Source organism: Podarcis tiliguerta, assembly GCF_965153285.1.
Source record: "Podarcis tiliguerta genome assembly, chromosome: 14".
Classification (NCBI taxonomy): Eukaryota; Metazoa; Chordata; class Lepidosauria; order Squamata; family Lacertidae; genus Podarcis; species Podarcis tiliguerta.
The window spans coordinates 28216226-28236092 of record NC_139547.1 but is presented as its reverse complement, the minus strand read 5'-3'; the positions used below and the strand labels follow the sequence as shown (position 1 = coordinate 28236092).

The 19867-nt window shown below is 46.9% G+C and overlaps 1 protein-coding gene across 1 annotated transcript; it reads left to right on the top strand.

Annotated features, from left to right (window-relative positions):
- Positions 1-1810: 1810 nt before the first annotated feature.
- Positions 1811-19814, top strand: CTSH (cathepsin H). The gene is made up of 12 exons (XM_083413240.1): positions 1811-2408; positions 3722-3753; positions 6021-6126; positions 6225-6295; positions 9326-9430; positions 10196-10282; positions 11695-11750; positions 12804-12885; positions 12983-13051; positions 13843-13949; positions 14500-14625; positions 17135-19814. The coding sequence occupies exons 1-12, from the start codon at positions 2330-2332 to the stop codon at positions 17208-17210; spliced, it is 996 nt and encodes a 331-aa protein (XP_083269366.1). The 5' UTR covers positions 1811-2329; the 3' UTR covers positions 17211-19814.
- Positions 19815-19867: the final 53 nt, after the last annotated feature.

Genomic DNA, 19867 nt, shown 5'->3' with positions numbered 1-19867 from the left:
GGTAACCTTCCAAGGGTCTCAGCCAAGAAGTGGGTGGGGCCAGAGGCCAAAGTGGGTGGTGCAATTAATGGAAATATTTCCTTCCTTTGCTAGCCCACTTTCTGCACACACTTGCACATCCCTCTCTGTCTTCCATCCAGATAAACAAGGCATTGCTTATTTTATTGCTCATTTTAATTACTCCATTTATATCCTGCCCTTCCTCCTGAAGGAGCCCAGGGCAGCAGACACAGCAATTGTGTGTGTGTGTGTGTGTGTGTGTGTGTGTGGTTTGAGAGCAAGCATGGTGTAGTGGTTAGAGAATCGGGCTACAACCTGGGAGACCAGAGTTCAAATCCCCATTTGACCATGATACTCACTGGGTGACCTTCGGCCAGTCACTGCCTGTCAGCCTAACCTACCACACAGGGTTGTTGTGGGGATTAAAAGAGGTAGGGAGGAGCCATCTACATCACCTTGAGCTCCTTGGAGAAAAAGATGTGATATTAAAAAAAATAAGTCTCTCTCTGTGTGTGATTAAAAACCTTAAAACATCCTAAAACATCCTAAAAAGTTAGAAACTATGGGTGGAATTCAACATTGTGCTTACAAATTTTCTGCCTGCATAAGCATGTCAGGTTGCTAGAGGGGACTGTCCCCCTTCTGCCATGTACTGTTCTGGAAGTTCCCCCAAGCTGCCCCTCAAGTCATTTTTTTTTTGGGGGGGGGGTGGAAAAAGGGAAAGCTCTATTGCACAAGCAGAAGCCATTTCACTCAAGTTTGTTAGGTGAATTCCACCCACTATCTCAATGGATGATCTCAGGGTAGCAGGACCAGTGTCCTTCAGCCACTAAATTCACCTGGGTAAATATGAATGCGTTTAAATTCCTCCTCAAAGTCAATAATGATGCTGGCAGGTGCAATCTTGCCAGGGAAAGCATTCCACAAACAGGGAGCCACCACGGAAAAGGCCCTGTCCCAGGTCAACGCCAACCAGATGGCACCACCAGCGAGGCCTCACCTGCTGATCATCAAAGGGTCTGAGATGGTTGATATCAGAATTCAAAGACACATGCTCCATCCCACCAAAAATACTTGAGGTTTGAAGGGATGTGGCCTGCTGTGAGTTCCAGGGGCCCAACAGAGGGGCTGGGGGGGCCTACACATGGGATTTCCCATGCATAAGGGGTCTTTGACTGAGATGAGCCCTTTGACTGGGATCAATCCCAATGGGAGAGGCAAGGAGGCCTCTGGCAGCCAAAGGGATGAGTTGCTCTAACCTTCTGATGGGAGTTGTAGCTCCAAACACCGTGAGGGCAACAGGTTGGGGCAGGCTGGAGGTAAGCTGGGGCAGGAGTAGTAGAAGAAAACAGGGAGTCCAAGCTTGAAAACAACTGGTCCAGTTGGGCTCTCACTCTGCTTCTGCCCCCACCAATGAAATGCAGTGTGGTGTAGTGGTGAGAGTCTTGGACCAGGTTTTAAATCACCACTTGCCCATTAAGCTCATGGGGGCAGGCACTGCATTTTCCAGCCTAACCTACCTCATAGGCAGTGCTATTTTATGGACAAAGAGGACTCACCATGAACACCTCCCTCGTTCACTTAGAATGGCAATGGCGCTGGAACTGTTCTGGCTAGTTCCCCCTGGAAAAAAAGCCCTGCTCCCAGGGGTGCTGTGAACATAAGAAGAGGCTGCTGGATCAGGCCAGTTGCCTATCTGGTTCAGCATCCGTTTTCCACAGTGGTCAACCAGATGTCCGTGGGAAACCTGCGAACAGGATCTGAGCACAAGATAACTCTCCACTTCTGTGGTTTCCAGAGACTGGTATTCAAAAGAATTGCTGCCTCCAACTTTGAAGGCAGAACACAGCAACCATCAATAGCTCCCCCCCCCCCAATGAATTTGTCCAATGCTCTTTTAAAGGCCTCCAAGTTGATGGCCATCACTGCCTCCTGTGGGAGGGAGTTCCAGAGTTTAACTTTGCGCTGCGTATGCGCCACGTGGGAATTAAATGAGATTGGGGAGAAGCAGGTCCGCCACCTTGAGCTCTTTGAAGAAGAATGGTGGATGAAGAGAGAAAGAGAGAAATAAAGAAAGATACTCCTCCTTGACAGCCTCCTTGGAAGCACCTGCTCTTCGTGGGGAGAGCAGCGGCGTGGCTTCTGAGCGCGGGCAGAGTGCGCCTCTCGCCTTCCCTGGCCACGGGCTGGAAGGGGCCGTCCTTTCCTCCCTCTCTGCCCTCCCCCGGAGGCGGCCACCGCTGCTGCTGCTGCTGCTGCTGCTCCTCCTCCTCCCCGCCGGCGTCCCGAGGCTCGCAGTCCGACTCCGGCCGTCTCCACCGCGGGCGAGATGCGGGCGCAGCTGCTGCCGCTGTTCCTGCTTGCGGTTTTCTCCGCGCTCGGCTCCTGCCTGCTCAGCCACCAGGAAGGTACGGCGGAGCGCGAGCGGGGGTGGGGGGCACGAGAGAGGGAGCCAGGACCCCTCCCCCGAGAGGAGGAGGGGCAGGAGCCGGTGACGATTTGTGGGGGGCTCCGAAGGGGGCAGCTGGCGCAAGAAGCGCACCTCTATGTGGGGGGGGGGGGAGAAAGGAGGAGCCTCTGCGCTTGGCCCCGTTTCTCCCCACGCCACATTCCCTTTCGCTTTCACTACTTCGCCCTCGGAGAGTTTGGCCAGGAGCGCGCGTGTCCTCAGGCGCCCGCAGAAAAATGGAGGCGGCTAGAGGGAGAGCGGTGAAAGTGCGCCTGCCTCCCCCCGCCCAGAGTTTTGTGTTTTTATCTTTTATTTTATGCTGTGAACCTCCCTGAGATCTCCGAATGAAGGGCGGTATACAAATTTAATAAATAAGGGATTATTCGTTGTTATACTATTATCTCACTGGCTGGGATAGCAGGAACTTGGGTGGGTGGTCACCATCGTCCTGGGCGAGGGGTGTGCGAAGGCGCAGCTTGCTTCTGTGCATAATGTGCGGTGTAGTGGTTAGAGTGTCCGACTAGGGACCTGTGTGAGCAGGGTTCAAATCCCCACACAGCCCTGAAGCTCAGTAGGTGACCTTGGACCTGACAAACCTCATAGGGGGGTTGTGAGGATAAAGTAGTTATGCCTGGTATTTTGAGTTCCTTGCAGGATATACAGGGTGAGTCTTTTAAAAGAGGTGCAGTGGAACATGTATACGGTACAGTGGTACCTCTGGTTAAGAACTTAATTCATTCTGGAGGTCTGTTCTCAACCTGAAACTCTTCTTAACCTGAGGCACCACTTTAGGTAATGGGGCCTCCTGCAGCCGCTGCACCACCGCCACACGATTTCTGTTCTCATCCTGAAGCAAAGTTCTTAACCCGAGGTACTATTTCTGGGTTAGCAGAGTCTGTAACCTGAAGTGTCTGTAACCCGAGGTACCACTGTACTCTGTATCCACGGGGCCTCTTTTAAAGGACTCACCCTGTAAATGCTAATAATAAGGTGTGAAACAGAATCTTGCTCACTAGTACCTTAGGGTAGCATTTAATACACATCCAGCTCACACTGAAAACAGATGACTTCCGCCAAAGACTTCTGGAAACTCATATGTTAAGGCTGTTGCAGCCTATAGCTCTGTGAAGGGGAAACTACCATTCCCAGAATTCTTTGGGAGACGTTAGGTGGCTTAATGGGGAGTTGGATGTGCATTAAATGTATGGTGTGGATCTGCCCTTTCTTTTTTTTTAAGTCTCTCGATTTGTCTTTTTCTTCTTGCCTCAACAGAGGAATTTCTCTTCAAGACATGGATGTCTCAGGTAAGGCCCTCCTGCCCATTCATAAGCCGCCACTCCCCCAAAGTTAGGTATAACCCCCCAGTGGCGTAGCGTGGGTTGTCAGCACCCGGGGCAAGGCAAGTAATTTGCGCCCCCCCCCCGCTGCACTGTCCCTCCCCCAGATAGTCCCTCGCTCTCTCTCCGCACCGCACTGCACCGCACGCCTGGCACCCTCCCCTCCACAGTGGGTGGCGACCCGGCGGCTCGGATCGGATTCGCACAGCCAGCACTGCAGTGAGAGAGAGTGAGTGAGCCAGGTAGGGGCAGAGAGCTGCAAGTGCGGCCGGCCCCCCCTGCACCCCCCACACTACGCCACTGTAACCCCCTATGCTCAAGGCCTGTTTCACTTTCCCTTGGCCTGGTTCCACTGGAAGGGACTTTCCTGCTGGACTTTCAAGGGAGAGTGGGAGGGAAGAGAGCAAGTGCTGCCTTCGCCTCCCTCCTTCCCTCCCTCCTTTTTCCTTCTGTGTTGTCCTGGCTGTTCTCTAGTGTGACCCTGCAGAGGGATTTTTTAGGTCTTTCTCAAGAAGTGCTGGATTCGGAGAGTAACTTTGAATTAAATCAGAACTAATGGGAAATAACTCCACAAGAGTCAGCATTTTGCATAACTGTCTTCCAGACAGCCACCTCCTTTTGTCACCTTTCAGCAAGCAGTAGAAGGCAGCTCATTTCCTTCCCTCCAGGAAGTACCTCACCCTTCCTATTCTACCCCCCCAGGGAGGGGGGCCTGAGCTGTGTGTGTGTTTTCCCCACACAGGTGCCTGCCTGCCTGCCTGGAAACAAAGGTGCAAAGCCTTGCAGCCCCAGTGAGTCAGTTGCTAGGTCTGAAATGATGACAAACTGGTTTCTGAGCATCTCTCTTTAATAACAACAACAAACAACAACAACAACAACAGCAACAATAAATACTTAGGATACACTGTTGTTCATAAAAATATATCTAGAGTCCTACATATAGCCATGCAATAAAAACTGAAATTTTAGATTTTTTGAGAATGTGGCCAAGAGGACCCCATGTCAAAGAATTGTTCATTACAGGACCAGCTCAGGCAATTAGTGGCCTTTTAAACTGGGTTGGGGGGGTTATTGGTTTTGTTTGTTATTATGGTTTTTAGATTGCAATCTGCCCTGTGATCTTTGGATGAAGGACAGTATAGAAATTTAATAATAGTAGTAGTAGTGGTTGTTGTTTAGTCATGTCCGACCGTTTGTGACCCCATGGACCAGAGTACGCCAGGCACTCCTATCTTCCCTCCCACAGCTCGGTCAAACTCATGCTGGTAGCTTCGAGAACAGTGTCCATCCATCTCGTCCTCTGTCCCTTCTCCTTGTGTCCTCCATCTTTCCCAACATCAGGGTCTTTTCCAGGAAGTCTTCTCTTCTCAGGAGGTGGCCAAAGTATTGGAGCCTCAGTTCAGGATCTGTCCTTCCAGTAAGCACTCAGGGCTGATTTCCGTAAGAATGGAGAGGTTTGATCTTCTTGCAGTCCATGGGACTCTCAAGAGTCTCCTCCAGCACCATAACTCAAAAGCATAATTCTTCAGTGATCAGCCTTCTTGATGGTCCAGCTCTCACTTCCATACATAGTAGTAGTGGTAAGGTAAACCTATGTAAAGGGACGCCTGACCGTTAAGTCCAGTCGTGGCCAACTCTGGGGTTGCGGCGCTCATCTCGCTTTATTGGCCGAGGGAGCCGGCGTTCAGCTTCTGGGTCATGTGGCCAGCATGACTAAGCCGCTTCTGGTGAACCAAAGCAGTGCACGGAAACGCCATTTACCTTCCCGCCGGAGTGGTACCTATTTATCTACTTGCACTTTGACGTGCTTTCGAACTGCTAGGTCGGCAGGAGCTGGGACTGAGCAATGAGAGCTCACCCCGTCGCGGGGATTCGAACCGCGGCAAGTCCTAGGCACTGTACGGCAAGTCCTAGGCACTGTAGTTTAACCCACAGCGCCACCCGCGTCAGTAGTAGTGGTACTAAATGGAATAAATGATGCCTGAAGAGCCACAGGTTCACCACCTGCATCACAGTAGGCAGCTTATGCCTTGGTCTCTTACCACCCACCAGTTCCCATGTCTCCGTTCCATGACTGAAATGGATACTTCAGATTGAAGTGGGGTGGGGGACTTCCAAAGAAGGTGTGGTGTGTGAGCAAGGGAGGGGGAGGCGCTTCTCTGTTCTAAATCTGCCCAGGGTTGCACTTTCACTTCTGTGTCCTGCAGCTGCTGTGTCCTTCCTCTCTCCCACAGAACAACAAGCAGTACGGCCTGGAGGAGTATCAGCAGCGCTTTCAGATCTTCCTTAGTAACAAGCAGAAGATTGAGAAGCACAATGCTGGGAATCATACCTTCCAAAGTACGGACCCTGCTCTTGAGATACCTTTTAAAAGAGGGCAAGGTTGACTGCAGATCTGGCTTCACAACTCCCTCTTCTCTCTCTCCTTCTTTCCTCAGTGGGTCTGAACCAGTTTGCCGACATGACATTTGCTGAATTCAGGAAAAAGTATCTCTGGCGTGAACCCCAGGTAAAGGCTTGTGCCTCCCTGCCATTTCCCTCCCCACCCCACCACCCCCATCATACAAGGAACCTTTGGGGGCTCACCATGCAATCCTGGGCTTGCGTCCTTGCCATGTTCTCTATTGCATGTGTTTCTCAGAAGTCACAGGTGCACATCCTTCACACGTAACACTTAAGCATGCTTGTGCAAGAGAGGAATCCTTACATGGGTTACATGTGTGCCTTAGCCCCAGAGAATGCATCTAAGAAAGTTCAAAATCCAGGAAGCCAGTCCCACACACAAAGCCTGGGATTGAATGCCAGTGCATCTGTTTATTGCAGCAGGTGGTGGGAGGGGTGGGGATTCAGTTTCACAGCAAGCAACGCACTGCAGCATACCAACATAAATGTTTTGTCGTAGTTATCATTATTATGTTTGTTTATTTATATCCCGCCTTTGCCCCAGAATGGGACTCCAGGTGGCATACCCAAATTAAAGCAACACAGATAAAATACCAAAAGCTAAAAACATATAACAGATAATGATTAAAAAGCAATTCAACTCCAAAAGAATTAAAAATATATAAAAAACAAATATACAAAAATGCAAATAGTATAAACAGCACAGCAATACAGTTGTACTTGGATCCCGAACACCTTGCAAGTTGAACGTTTTGGCTCCCGAATGCTGCAAACCTGGAAATGACTGTTCCAGTTTGCGAACTATTTTTGGAAGCCAAACGTCCGATGGGGCTTCTGCTGCTTCCGATTGGCTGCAGCCAATCAGAAGCTGTGCTTTGGTTTCCAAACGTTTTGGAAGTCAAATGGATTCTGTTCGACTTTCAAGGTACGAGTGTATTAAAACCCTTTCCTTTTAAAAGCTGTCCTTTACCAAAGCCTATCAAAATAAAACAGTCTTCCCCTGCTGGCGGAATGGCAACAAGGAGGAAGCCAGTCTAATTTCCCTAAGAAAAAGTCAAAAGTCTGGGAGCAGTCACTGACAGAGCCCTCTCCCATGTCACCACCAAGCATGCCTCTGAGGGAGGCAGGACTAAGGGAAAGGCCTCCTCCAAAGATCTCAGAGCCCAGGCAGGTTCGTATGGGAGAAGATGATCCTTCAGACAGCTTGGGCCCAAGCCAAATAGGGCTTAATAGGTCCTAGCTTGTGCCTTTTGCACCAGCGTCGAAGCAGTGATTCTTCAACATCAACTTCGTTGGACTGGTCATGTACGGATGCCTGATTATTGTCTTCCAAAGCAACTACTCTATTCTGAACTTAAAAATGGAACGCGTAATGCTGGTGTTCAACAAAAGAGGTTTAAAGACTCTCTCAAGGCAAATCTTTAAAAATATAGTATAAACACACACCGACAACTGGGAAACGCTGGCCTGCGAGCGCTCCAGTTGGAGAACAGCCTTTACCAAAGGTGTCATGGGCTTTGAAGATGCTCAAACTCGGGACGCAAGGGAGAAACATGCTAAGAGGAAGGTGCGCTTGGCAAATCCACACTGTGATCAACTCCCACCCGGAAACCTATGTCCCTATTGTGGAAGGACGTGTGGATCCAGAACTGGCCTCCACGGTCACTTGTGGACTCACTGTTAAGACCGTGTTCGTGGAAGACAATCTTACTTGGCTACAAGTGATCGCCAAAGAAGAAGACTGTGCTCTTCTACTTTCACAACCATATAGAAAGAATAAATTCACAGAAGAGAGGGAGAAACACATTGTCCTAAAGAAAAAGGAAGGAAGCACATCAGTTTGGTGCAAAGCTCCGGAAGATAGAGCAGAGCTTAAAATTTATCTGTCACAGCTGGAACAATAGTGTGTGTGTGTGTGTGTGTGTGTGTGTACTGTATTTAATTTTTTAATTTCATAAAATTCATATACAGACAGTTAAAATGCCTATTTAAAGCATTCAGTAAATTAAAATTATCAGTGATAAGCTAAACACAGATCAACATTCAACATACCTGGATAGGCTTTCCTAAATAAAAAAATTACAGCAAAGGCTCCTCCCTGTCAATTGGCAGGGAGTTCCAAAGTGTATGTGCTAAAAGACTTGAGTTTTTACACCTCTCTTTCCGAAGGATAAACATTGGACTTAGTATTTATATGGCCCCTTTTCAGGTGGTCATAGTGATTCACTTATACTATCTCAAGCCTGACATCAAAGGTGATGCTGGATTAGCAAGGACCCAGCACCCAGGGGGCATTTCAGGAGGTTCTTTCACCTCCGCATGCCACATTCACGTGCCAGGGGATCCCATGGACCAGGCAGGTGCTGTATGGGGAGTGGCTGAGCACCCAGTTTAAATATGGAGTACTGCATTTTATGAACACATTATTACCCAAATTGAATTCAGCTTCTGAAAATAGAGCTCTAACAGTCTAAAAATAAGACATCCTGGAAACACACAAAGTCTGGAGGAGGAAGAGAGCGTGTTTTAAATAGAGGCTTTAAAAATACTTTCCTGTAAGCAATAAAATGCTGGGGTTGTGTTTTGTTTTTTCAAAAATAGGGACTTGAGCAGTTTTATTTCATTGCCTTATTTTTGCTCTGTAATGCATTGAAAGTGAAAAATATTTTTGTAAACCCTGGAATCGGAAAAAAATATTTTCTTAAAACAGGCTAGCCAACTTACTTATGAATTTTACTCTCAAGTCATTATTGCAATTCCCAGTAGGATTATTTTACATATAATTAGTGTAGTCCCTTCTATGGAAGATAATAAAAAGAATAATAAGAGAACACTGTAATAAAAATACATGGAGAAGGGTTGCCAAGCGTCATATGGTGAACTCATGTTGGTGGTGGTGTCTGATACTATTTTGCTCCTGCAGCTGATGTGAGGCTGCAGGTGGGAGATGGTGGCTTGCGGAGGTGGCAATTGAGCCAGAGACTCCACCGGCCTCCAAGCCCCCGTTCTTATTTGATGTGCCGCAGCGGATTGTGGCCAGCCAACATGGCAACGCTCACCACTTGTGGCTCAGGGGCTTCTGTGTCTGGGGAACATCAGCTGCCAGCTGAGTGAGGGGCTCTCTTGTTGTTTCCAGAACTGCTCAGCCACCATTGGCAACTTCATCAGCCGTGGTGGGGCCTGTCCAAAAACCATAGACTGGAGGAAGAAAGGAAATTTTGTGACACCTGTGAAAAATCAGGTAAGGAACTGATCCTGAAGGCCACTCTCCCACCCTCAACTGTTAGTCCCACAGAGCAATTGAAAACATGATTCCACTGGAGGCACCAAAGGGTTTTAAATGTAATTCCAGTTGTGGGCTTATGTTTTCCTAAGGATTTTGCTGATAGGGATAGTGCTACAGATATAAACTTGGTTTGCACATAACATTAAAACACAGTTTATTAACCCACGGCTCAGTGTTATGCGTGAACTATAGTTTCTCTACTGCCAACAAACCATGACCTGAAGCCATGGTTTGATGTCAACTTAAGCCTTTGGGCTTAACCTTGGGCTTGGTGTTACATGCGAACCTAGCCCCTTAACTATGGTTTGTCTGGCTCCCCCACCCCAGATGCTCACCAAACTACAAAGGTATAAGTTGCTGGAAAACAAGCTGTGAGGAACAAACTGTGGTTTGTTTGACTATCTATGGCACAGCTTTTGGTTTGTTGAACAAACCATGGTTTAGAATTAGGTGTGAACCAGGCCACTGTGCCTTCCTTTACCTGTGGGAAGAGAGTTGTTGCTTTTTCTCATGCCTTCCCCTTCCTTCTCGTCATTTTTGAATTTACTGACATGCTCTGTATGTTGTATATTTATATGTCCAATGAGCTGTATTTTGATGTTCTGAATGTTTGCTGTAAGCTGCTTTGGGTGCAACTTATTGTGGAAAAGCGCCATATAAGTAAACTCAGTCAACCAGTCTTCTTCCTTCCTTCCATCTGACTTCTCCCTCCTCTTCAAGGGTCCCTGTGGCAGTTGCTGGACTTTCTCAACCACTGGGTGCTTGGAGTCTGCTATTGCCATCGCAACAGGAAAGCTACTAGACCTGGTAAGGCTCCCCTGTTGAACTCTGGCCTATCTGGTTCCCTCTGTTCCATGTCTGTGTGGCCTGTGTTAACCTCATGAAAGTCTAGGCCACATCCGGGTTAAGAAAAAGTGGCTTGCCTCTTCAGAACCAAGTGGAGACAAAAGGACTGGGGGCATTCACGGCAGCAAAAGGGGAATGTCAGAAGCTCAACATGTATTTAAAGTAGCTGAAAGCAGCAAACCTCATGTACGTGCAGGAACACACAGCCAAAAAGCTGAAGGTCTTGCTCAAGGAGATTTGTCCACAGCCAGAGGCAGGCGTTACAAGTTAATTAACAGTTAATCCTCTAACTTGTAATGCCTGTTCCCTTTCAGGAGCCTGCCTCTGGCTGTGGACAAATCTCCCTGAGCAAGAAAAACATCTGGAGGGCAGAGTTTGCCTATGCCTGGATTAATTGAATGCAGGTTTTGGAAGGGACAGGCTTCCACTTCCTACTTTTGGTGCAGGCCAATTTACCTGGAAACCAGGGTTTGAAGAAACCCTTCTCAGGCTGTAGTTAATGTAATCTTTCTATAAGGTGTGACCGGAAAGTTCAGTGAATGGTCACAGAAATGGACAGCAATAAATATTCGAACCTACAATCTTACAGGCCTTCAAAGTAGCCCCCCCTCTGATACAATGCACCATTAACAACGTTCATAGAACTGTTGGAAACTTCTGGAGAAGTCCTCTTTTTGTACTGCTTTCAGTTCCCTCATCACAGCAGCTTGGACATGTGAAATGTTGGGAAATTTGTGCCCTTTCAGTGCAGATTTCAGTTTTGGAAAAAGAGAGAAATCCAGTGGGGCAGACTGGGAGAATATGGAGGGTGGGACAACTCAGTAATGATTTCATGAGGAATGATTTCATGAGGAATATGCCATCATTTGGACAGAGAAATGCCGATTCCATATCAATAACTCACAAACTCTGTCGTTGCCGCCATTCTGCTTGTCGACGGTCTGCCAGACTGAGGGTCATCTTCAATGGTTTACCGCCCTTCACAGAAATGCTTAAACCACTTTCAGGTTACAGCTTCATCTCCGTACCATCTTTCAAGTTACAGCTTCATCTCCGTACACAATTGCGAGCATTTCGTGGGTTTCCAATGCCAATTGTATGTTTGAATATTTCTTGCTATCCGATTTCTGTGACCATTCACCAAACTTTCCGGTCACACGTTGTGTATTTATAGTACTGAATTTTTTTTGTATGTTCTTATGTTTGCTACTGTACTGTTTCATTATGTTACTATAACATTGTTTTTGCACTGTTTTGAAATGCATTCCTGTTGCTGTAAGCTGTTATGAGCATATTTATTATTTTTTGTGTGAAAAGGCAGTACACAAATAAAATTATAAATGAATGCAGCAGTGTCTCCCCCCCCCCCCCAGGCTGAACAGCAGCTGGTTGACTGTGCTCAGGCCTTCAACAACCATGGATGTAGTGGGTAAGTTCAAGGTGTTATTGTTAGTATATAAAGCCCTTAACAAGTTAGTACAAGTTTACATGCGTTATCACCTTACCTCATATACACCCACTCAACTGCTTTGGTTGGCGGAACGGACACTGGTGCCAAGTAACTTGTTCTGCATTTGTAATATTCATTCTTTTAGTGTGCCAGCACCTACACTTTGGAACTCCCTGCCTCTTGATATCATTGGACATTTTTCGGTGCCAGCAGAAAACATTTTTGTTTAGATCGGCCTATTTAGACATTTAAAACATTGATGCAAGTTTTAATTTGTTTTTTAGTCTCTTTATATTTTAACTTCCTGAAAGTGTTAAATTATTGTTTATTTTTCTAAGTGATAGTTTTGTGGTTTCGTCTTTTCTATAAACTGTGTAGTGGTTCTAGGGGTTGCTCGTGCGTAAGCCGGTGCAAACACCTGGCTGGGTTGCCTGAGTGAACCTTTTCTGTCCGGACAGCCACACACCTGTGGCTGTCTCAGTCGCTGGCAGGATCCGTCAGTGGGCGTTTCTTAAACTTCTTCCAGCAAAGACGCTCTTTGGCACCTAGTCTCCTCCTACTCTCTCTGCGCGAAAGCCTTCTGCTCAAGGAGGGCGTAGGCAGCGGAGGACCTCTACTCTGCCCGCTGGTCCCCGGCAAGGAGTCATGGGACCGCCTCGCCGCTTCCCCCATCTGCCCCCCTTCTCCACTGGTGCTACGCTGATTCTCTTCCCCAGAAGATGGGCTGCCTCTCCCAATCCTGGGACACTCTCCGGAATCCCTCTGGATTTTGCTCTCTCCCTCCGGCACTGATGGCAGTTCCCTGACAAACTGCTTTGGGGATTTTCACAATCTAGCTGCATATAATTTTTATGAAATAGATATGTAAGTGGCAGCATCTTCTGAGTAATCTCAGCCCTTCCTTATCATAGTAATACCTTCAAACTTCCATCCCCTGCATCCCCCTTCCCACAACCTTCCTCAATCTCCACAGCAAGAGAATAACTCAGAATGAGCAGGCTGATTTGTGCTGTTGTGTCTCTGCCTCCCCAGGGGACTCCCTAGCCAGGCGTTTGAATACATCCTGTACAACAAAGGGCTGATGGGGGAGGAGGACTACCCATACACCGCACAGGTATTGTTGCTAGGATTAGGATTGCAGAGTAGAAGAGGGCAGGCACTGCCCTCCACAATGAGCCATCTCTAATGGGCCTCCCTTGTCTCATGCACAGAACGGGACCTGCAAATTCCAAGGTCAGAAGGCCATTGCATTCGTCAAAAAAGTCGTCAACATTACGCTGGTGAGTGACTCCTCCTGCCATGCATTTTGCTTTTCCCAAGAGGTGAAAATAAAATGTAACTGAACTTCTACTGGATGTTCGAACTTGACCGGCCCCTACTTAGAAAGAGGGGTAACAGTAAACAGAAAACACCTGGCTGTGGGTGGCGGATAGTTACTACATTCCCACTTTGCACATCTTCTCTGGCCCTTAAGAAATGGGTCCTGAGTCTCGCCATTGTTTGCTTTGTGTCCTGGGGAGTCCGTCCTCAGCCTTTGCTGAGCCAGGGCCAAGCATTGCGTATTAAGACAGAGACAGAGAAGAGAAAGGACTTATTCACGCAGCACATAGTTAAACTCTGGAACTCTCTGCCACAGGAGGCAGTGATGCCCACCAACTTGGATGGCTTTAAAACCGGATGAGACAAATTCACAGAGGAGAGGGCTATCAATGGCTATGCTCTGCCTCCACTGTTGGGGGCATCATTGCTTCTGATAACTAGTTGCTGGAAGCTGCTAGAGCAGCCTTTCTCAACCTGTGGGTCTGCAGATGTTGTTGGACTACAACTCCCATCACCCCTAGCTAGCAAGGCCAGAGCTCAGGGATGATGGGAGTTGTAGTCCAACAACATCTGCGGACCCACAGGTTGAGAACCGCTGCGCTAGAGGGAAGGTGCTCTTGTTCTCAAATCCTGCTTGTGGGTTTCCCACGGGAGTCTGGTTGGCTTATGTGATAACAGGATGTTGGACTAGATGTGCCCCTGGCCTGATCCAGCAGGCTCTTCTTATGCTCCTTTGACTTTCTCCTTCCAGAATGATGAGCAAGGCATGGTGGAAGCTGTGGGGAGGTACAATCCATTGAGCTTTGCCTTTGAAGTGACAGACGACTTTATGTTATACACGAAAGGTGTTTACTCCAGGTGAATATATTGAGCCGTGAACAAGGCAGTGTGTGTGTGTGTGTTTGTAAAATGGGACTGGTTTATAGATAATGCCAAGGGTCATTGCCATGGCCCTGTTGCTCATCTTTCATGGCATGTTAGCATTTGTGTGGTTGCACCAGTAGGACTCAATGTTTGTCGAGCAAAGAAGGGAGAGCAGGAAAAGATGCTTGACTTTTCATCTGCTCTCTTACCTGGGTTACTTCAGTCTGTTCTGGTTTGGTCAGATGACCTCACCTGGAGACTGCTGAAGCCATCAGGGTCAAGGGTCTACCTGCCTTTCCTGGGTCAAATTGCAAGAACAAGTACTGAGATTGAACACTAGGAAGCCTCAGTCTTGATGGTCTGAGCTGCTGGACAGCGCAAGGGGCTGTCGTCGAAGGTGGTGGGCTCTCTTTCATGGGAGGGTTTTAGAGAAACTGTATGGCCCCCTCCTCTCATGGATTCTGCAAGAGTAGGTTTCCTGGACAGTAGGTTCCATATTCAACACACAGTAAATATTTTTTTAAAAATCATTTTCTTTCTACAGCAAACACTGTGAGAAAACTCCAGACAAAGTCAATCATGCTGTCCTGGCTGTAGGCTATGGAGAGGAGAACGGCCTTCTGTACTGGATTGTCAAAAATTCCTGGGGGCCCTCGTGGGGCATGGATGGGTAAAGTATTCCTCTTTAGTCTCTGAAACCACCTCCTTTGCTACAGACTCTCTCAGATGCTAAGATCTGCAGAAGATGCCCTTTTGGTAACTCCTCTGCCTTCAGAGGCATAGGGTGATGGTGGCGGTGGCCCAAGAGATTGCCTTCTCTGTGGTGGCCCCTAAGCTGTGGAATGCCCTCCCCACAGTTGTTTGTCTGGCACCTTCATTATACAGCTTCTGGAGAATGCCAAAGACACACCTCTTTCCTGTGGCTTTTGGTACCTGTGGTGTATGTTTTTAGGGCTCACCTAATTTTACGCTCGTGGGACGCGGGTGGCGCTGTGGGTTAAAGCCTCAGTGCCTAGGGCTTGCCGATCGAAAGGTTGGCGGTTCGAATCCCCGTGGCGGGGTGCGCTCCCGCTGTTCGGTCCCAGCGCCTGCCAACCTAGCAGTTCGAAAGCACCCCTGGGTGCAAGTAGATAAATAGGGACCGCTTACTAGCGGGAAGGTAAACGGCGTTTCTGTGTGCGGCTCTGGCTCGCCAGAGCAGCAATGTCACGCTGGCCACGTGACCCGGAAGTGTCTTCGGACAGCGCTGGCCCTTGGCCTCTTTGAGTGAGATGGGCGCACAACCCTAGAGTCTGTCAAGACTGGCCCGTACGGGCAGGGGTACCTTTACCTTTAATTTTACGCTTCTGGGTTGTTTTAAATGGTTTTTAAGGCTTTAACCCACCTTGGTACCTTAGGGTGAAGGACAGATAATAAAATTATTATTATTAATAAACCAACCTTTGCCAACCTGGTGCTGTCCAGATGTTTTGGGTTACAATTCCCATCAGCCCCAGCTGGCTGGTGGGAGTTGTAGTCAGAAATATATAGCTAGGCTCAATGGCTGTTTCGGGATTCTTAGCTGATTCTCTGGCACCATCTAGCGGCTTGTCCAGGGCTGAGGATAATAATATCAAGAATTAGGTCGCTAATTCCGTCCATAGAAAGCCCACAAAGGATCCTCCCTGCCACTCTCATTAGACTCAATCAGGCCATAAATATTCAAGATTTACTTTGGCATCATGAAAACCCTGCCCTTTCTCCAAAATCTGATTTATAATGCAAAAGATTCTTTGGAGTTTGTTGTAACATCTTCATCCTGCCTATGCACATGTGTCTATGTCGTCCTGGAGCATTATTATTATTATTATTATTATTATTATTATTATTATTATTATTAAAGTTTAATTCTCATTAGACAGCTAGGAAATGGGGCAAGAGAGGGTTTGGGGCTGGCAGCATCAGCTCCCGTAACTTCTAGGCTAGATTACTGCAATGTGTTATATGTTGGGCTGCCTTTGAAGACTGTTTGATTCTAGTAGAGAATGCAGTGGCCAGACTACCAATTGGGACTAGGCTGGTTTGAACATAGAGCAATTCTGGCCTGGGTTCACTGACTGATCATTTGTTTCTGAGCCTAATTCCAAAGCGCTGGTTTTGAAGCACAAAGCATTGCAGGGCTTGTGGTCCCAGTACCTTAAGGACCCTATTTCCCTATACGAACCTATCCAGCCAGACCCTCAGATTAACATCAGAGGCCTTTCTCTCTGTGTAGTGGCCCATCAATTGCAGAATACCTTCCCATGAGGCCCCTCTGGCACCAATTTTGTTATCCTTCCAGCACCAGGCAAAGATGGGTTTATTTTCTCAGGTATTTGGACAGCGCTAATGCTCTGGCTTTTGGACATCTATTTTTGGTACTCAGCCTTGTGGTAATGGGGTGGTTATTTTGCCGGCTGGTTTTTGTGGAAGAACACTGTTGTATATTTGTTTCATTTTAATGGATTTTTAATGCATAGTGTTCTGCTGTTATGTCTGTAAATTGCCCTGAGCCTCCTTTGTGTGAAGTGAGACACTTAATAAATTGAACTAATCTAATCAAGAGAAGCACCATCCTTCAAACTGCTTCTCATGGTCTGGGTGCAGCCCGACAATTTTCTAGGAAAGCCTCAAGCATTCCAAGACACACCTTGTTGAATGGTGTCTTAGAAACATAGGGAGCTGCCTTAGACCAAGGGCTTGGCCACACTTCCACTTGTCCTGTGCCTAGAAAGTACAGGTCTGAACAGTTTTGCTTTTGCTTCGCTGCTTCCCCCTGGAAAACCAGCTCTCCAGCTCTAAATCGGAGCAAACATTAATTCGTAGAAAACCCGGTTGATGTTTGCTCTGATTCAGAGGTAAAGATTGTGTTTTCTCAGGGGAAAGCTGCAGGACAAGCAGAAGTCTGGATGAGCCCCAAGTCAGAACACTGGTCCATATAGCCCAGTGTTGTCTGCACTGATTGGCAGTGCCTCTTCAGGGTTTTAGACAGGGAGCCTTACCTAGCCCTACCTGAAGATGCCATTGGGGATTGAACCTGAGACCTTATGCAAGCAGAAGCTCTACCTCTGAGCCACAGCCCTACCTGGCCTTAAGGGTTTTGTGTACTTTCCTCTCTGATAAGGCGACGCCTATGAATGAAAACCTGTTTTCTCTTTTAGATACTTCTATATTGAACGTGGAAAGAACATGTGTGGCCTTGCTGACTGTGCATCCTTCCCAGTCCCTCTTGTCTAAAGCTGGCCTGGATTTGGGTGCCAGAGAGCTGGTAGTGATGGGTCACTATGCTGCAAATTGAAGCTGGAATGAAGTTCATCGGAGCCAAGAAGCGGGGCAATTTATCTTGTAATGGATTTTCAAGCACACACCTCCTCTACATGTGTGTCTGATACTGTGAAAAAGTTTTTGACCCAAGTTGCTGCACTTTCCTAGTTCCCTGTGTATCTTGTTTTTCTAGCACAGTTGCTCGCCTTATCCAAAATCATGCTCCTTTTCTTAAGATTTTCTTTATTCCCTACCATTCCCCTTGCACGAGCTCAGGGCAGCTCACACAGTCATAAAAATCCAGCACTAAAACAAAGAGTAAAATCACAGTTTGCAACAAAATCCAGTAAAAATTAATGTATCACAGCCAGCAATAATTGCACTTATGTTCTGAAGGCAATCGGACAATTTTTTAACTACTGTCTGAACACAGACCAACTGAAACAAGGTGGGGAAAACAAGTTTCATAACTGGGGGCCATGTGTACCTTTTACACTCTTAGATAACTTGTTGTTGGGCTCATTGCTTTGTCTTTCTGTGCCCCAACACCACTTCTTCTGCTTTCCAGAAACACCTCTTAGTGACTGACTTGAAATCTGTTCTCTCCCTTTCAGCAACTTCAGTGAGGGCTCAACCCATATGCCAAGAAATGCTGAGTTCTGACCAATTACTTTACACTATTGTTGGTTATCAGCTGCTTTCCCCCACTGCTCCCCCCCCCTCCTGCCACAAGGGTTGAGTGTCTTTCTAGTGCCTTTCTAGTGAATTCAGCTGGCATGTGGTATAATGCTCTGGAAGCCTTAGAGCAGGGGTCAGCAAACTTTCTCAGCAGGGGGCCGGTCCACTGTCCCTCAGACCTTGGGGGGGGGACTATATTTGGGGGGGGGAGAGAATGAATGAATTCCTATGCCCCACAAATAACCCAGAGATGCATTTTTTAAAAAAACACCAGGCAGGCCCCACAAATAAGCCAGAGATGCATTGTAAATAAAAGGACACATTCTACTCATGTAAAAACACGCTGATTCCCAGACTATCCATGGGACGGATTTAGAAGGCGATTGGGCCGGATGCCTACCCATGCCTTAGAGCAGGCATGGCCAAACTTGGTCCTCCAGATGTTTTGGGACTACAACTCCCATCATCCCTAGCTAACTGGACCAGTGGTAAGGGATGGTGGGATTCAAAAAGCTTGGCTTTCTCATTCAGCTCAAGCTGCTTCATATCTCCCAATTCCCAACATTTTCACAGCTTTTGTTATAAGAATCCTACAATAAGAAGCCTTTGTGGAAGAGCTGGCATGCTTTTAAACCAATCCGTTTGTTATACAGATTAGCAAGGGGGACACTTTTACAGCAAGGGATCGCCTTGTTGATCACAGAAAGAACAAAACAGAGACAAGGCTGGATTTTTCTTTATTGTTCTGTTTGCAAGTGAGAGTCTCTTCCCACCCTTGCCCCCAATGCAAAGGAGGTGAGAATTCTACAACAATGAGGAACAACTTTACAATACTTCAGAAATAGTCCAGCCCCTTAGCCAAGACCACTCAAAACCATAATTCAAACATCACTGAAATGGGTTGTACATGCAAATCGGATCATGCTCAGGGTTTTGTGTTTATTCAACATTTTTACAAGGCTATCACTCAGAGATTTGAACAATACCTGCTAATGGCTTTTCCAGGCCAAGCATCTTATTGAAAAGGTGAAAACCTTGATGTCATAGATTATTGACACATACTGGCCCCATTCAAGTACAGAATTTTCTTTTGACATGTTTAATTGAGTGCTTGAAAGTGTAAAGATTTGTGGGCTGTGAAGGAGTAATTTTATCTAGAACTTCCTGCAACCTGTTTGGAGGGGTCTCACAGTTCCACCTGAGGCTGAAGATCGCCTTGCTCTTGCTCTGATGATTTGCCTGGTTCATGTTTTATCTGTACACCTATTCCTGAGCACATTTATGTACATATAACCCAATTTTGTAAAACAAGTGGTAATGTCTTTGCTCAGATTGTTTTTAAAATTATTTGAACTGTTCTGCTTGAATTGGGAAACTCCTGTATGGTGTTAATATTGTAATGCTGAAGAAATCTTTAAGATGTTGGCTTATCTGAAATAATCAGTTGCGTTTTACAGTTTATTTACATTAATCCTGTGTTTAAGCCCATAGCAATAAAACAATGGGCTCCTGTAGGTGATGATGATGAAGATCATGGTCTTAGCCAAGTAAAACAATAGAAATACTTAACTAATTTACCAATCGCATCCATTCTCCCCCCCCCCACAAAATCTTGCCTCCCCCAACAAAAATCTTGGCTACACCCATGAAGATGGCAGAGCCCCCTTGTTCCTTTAACAGTCCTAATGAAGTGCAAATTCCCGGAAGCTTTTCTGTCTTCTTTGCTAAAACTCTGCATCAGGGATCTTGTAATCTGCATTTTGTAATCTGCCCTTTGTTTGCGGGGGGAGGGGCGGGATGTTAATAGTCTCTTTGCATTTAAAAGCCTGATTATTTTTGTAAGGATGATATTTCTAGTTTTGACAAATAAAGGCTCATTGGATTAATAATAATAAAAAAGGCTGGTCTTGAATTTGTTCTGGGGCCGCCGGATCTGCATCAGAATGAATTAA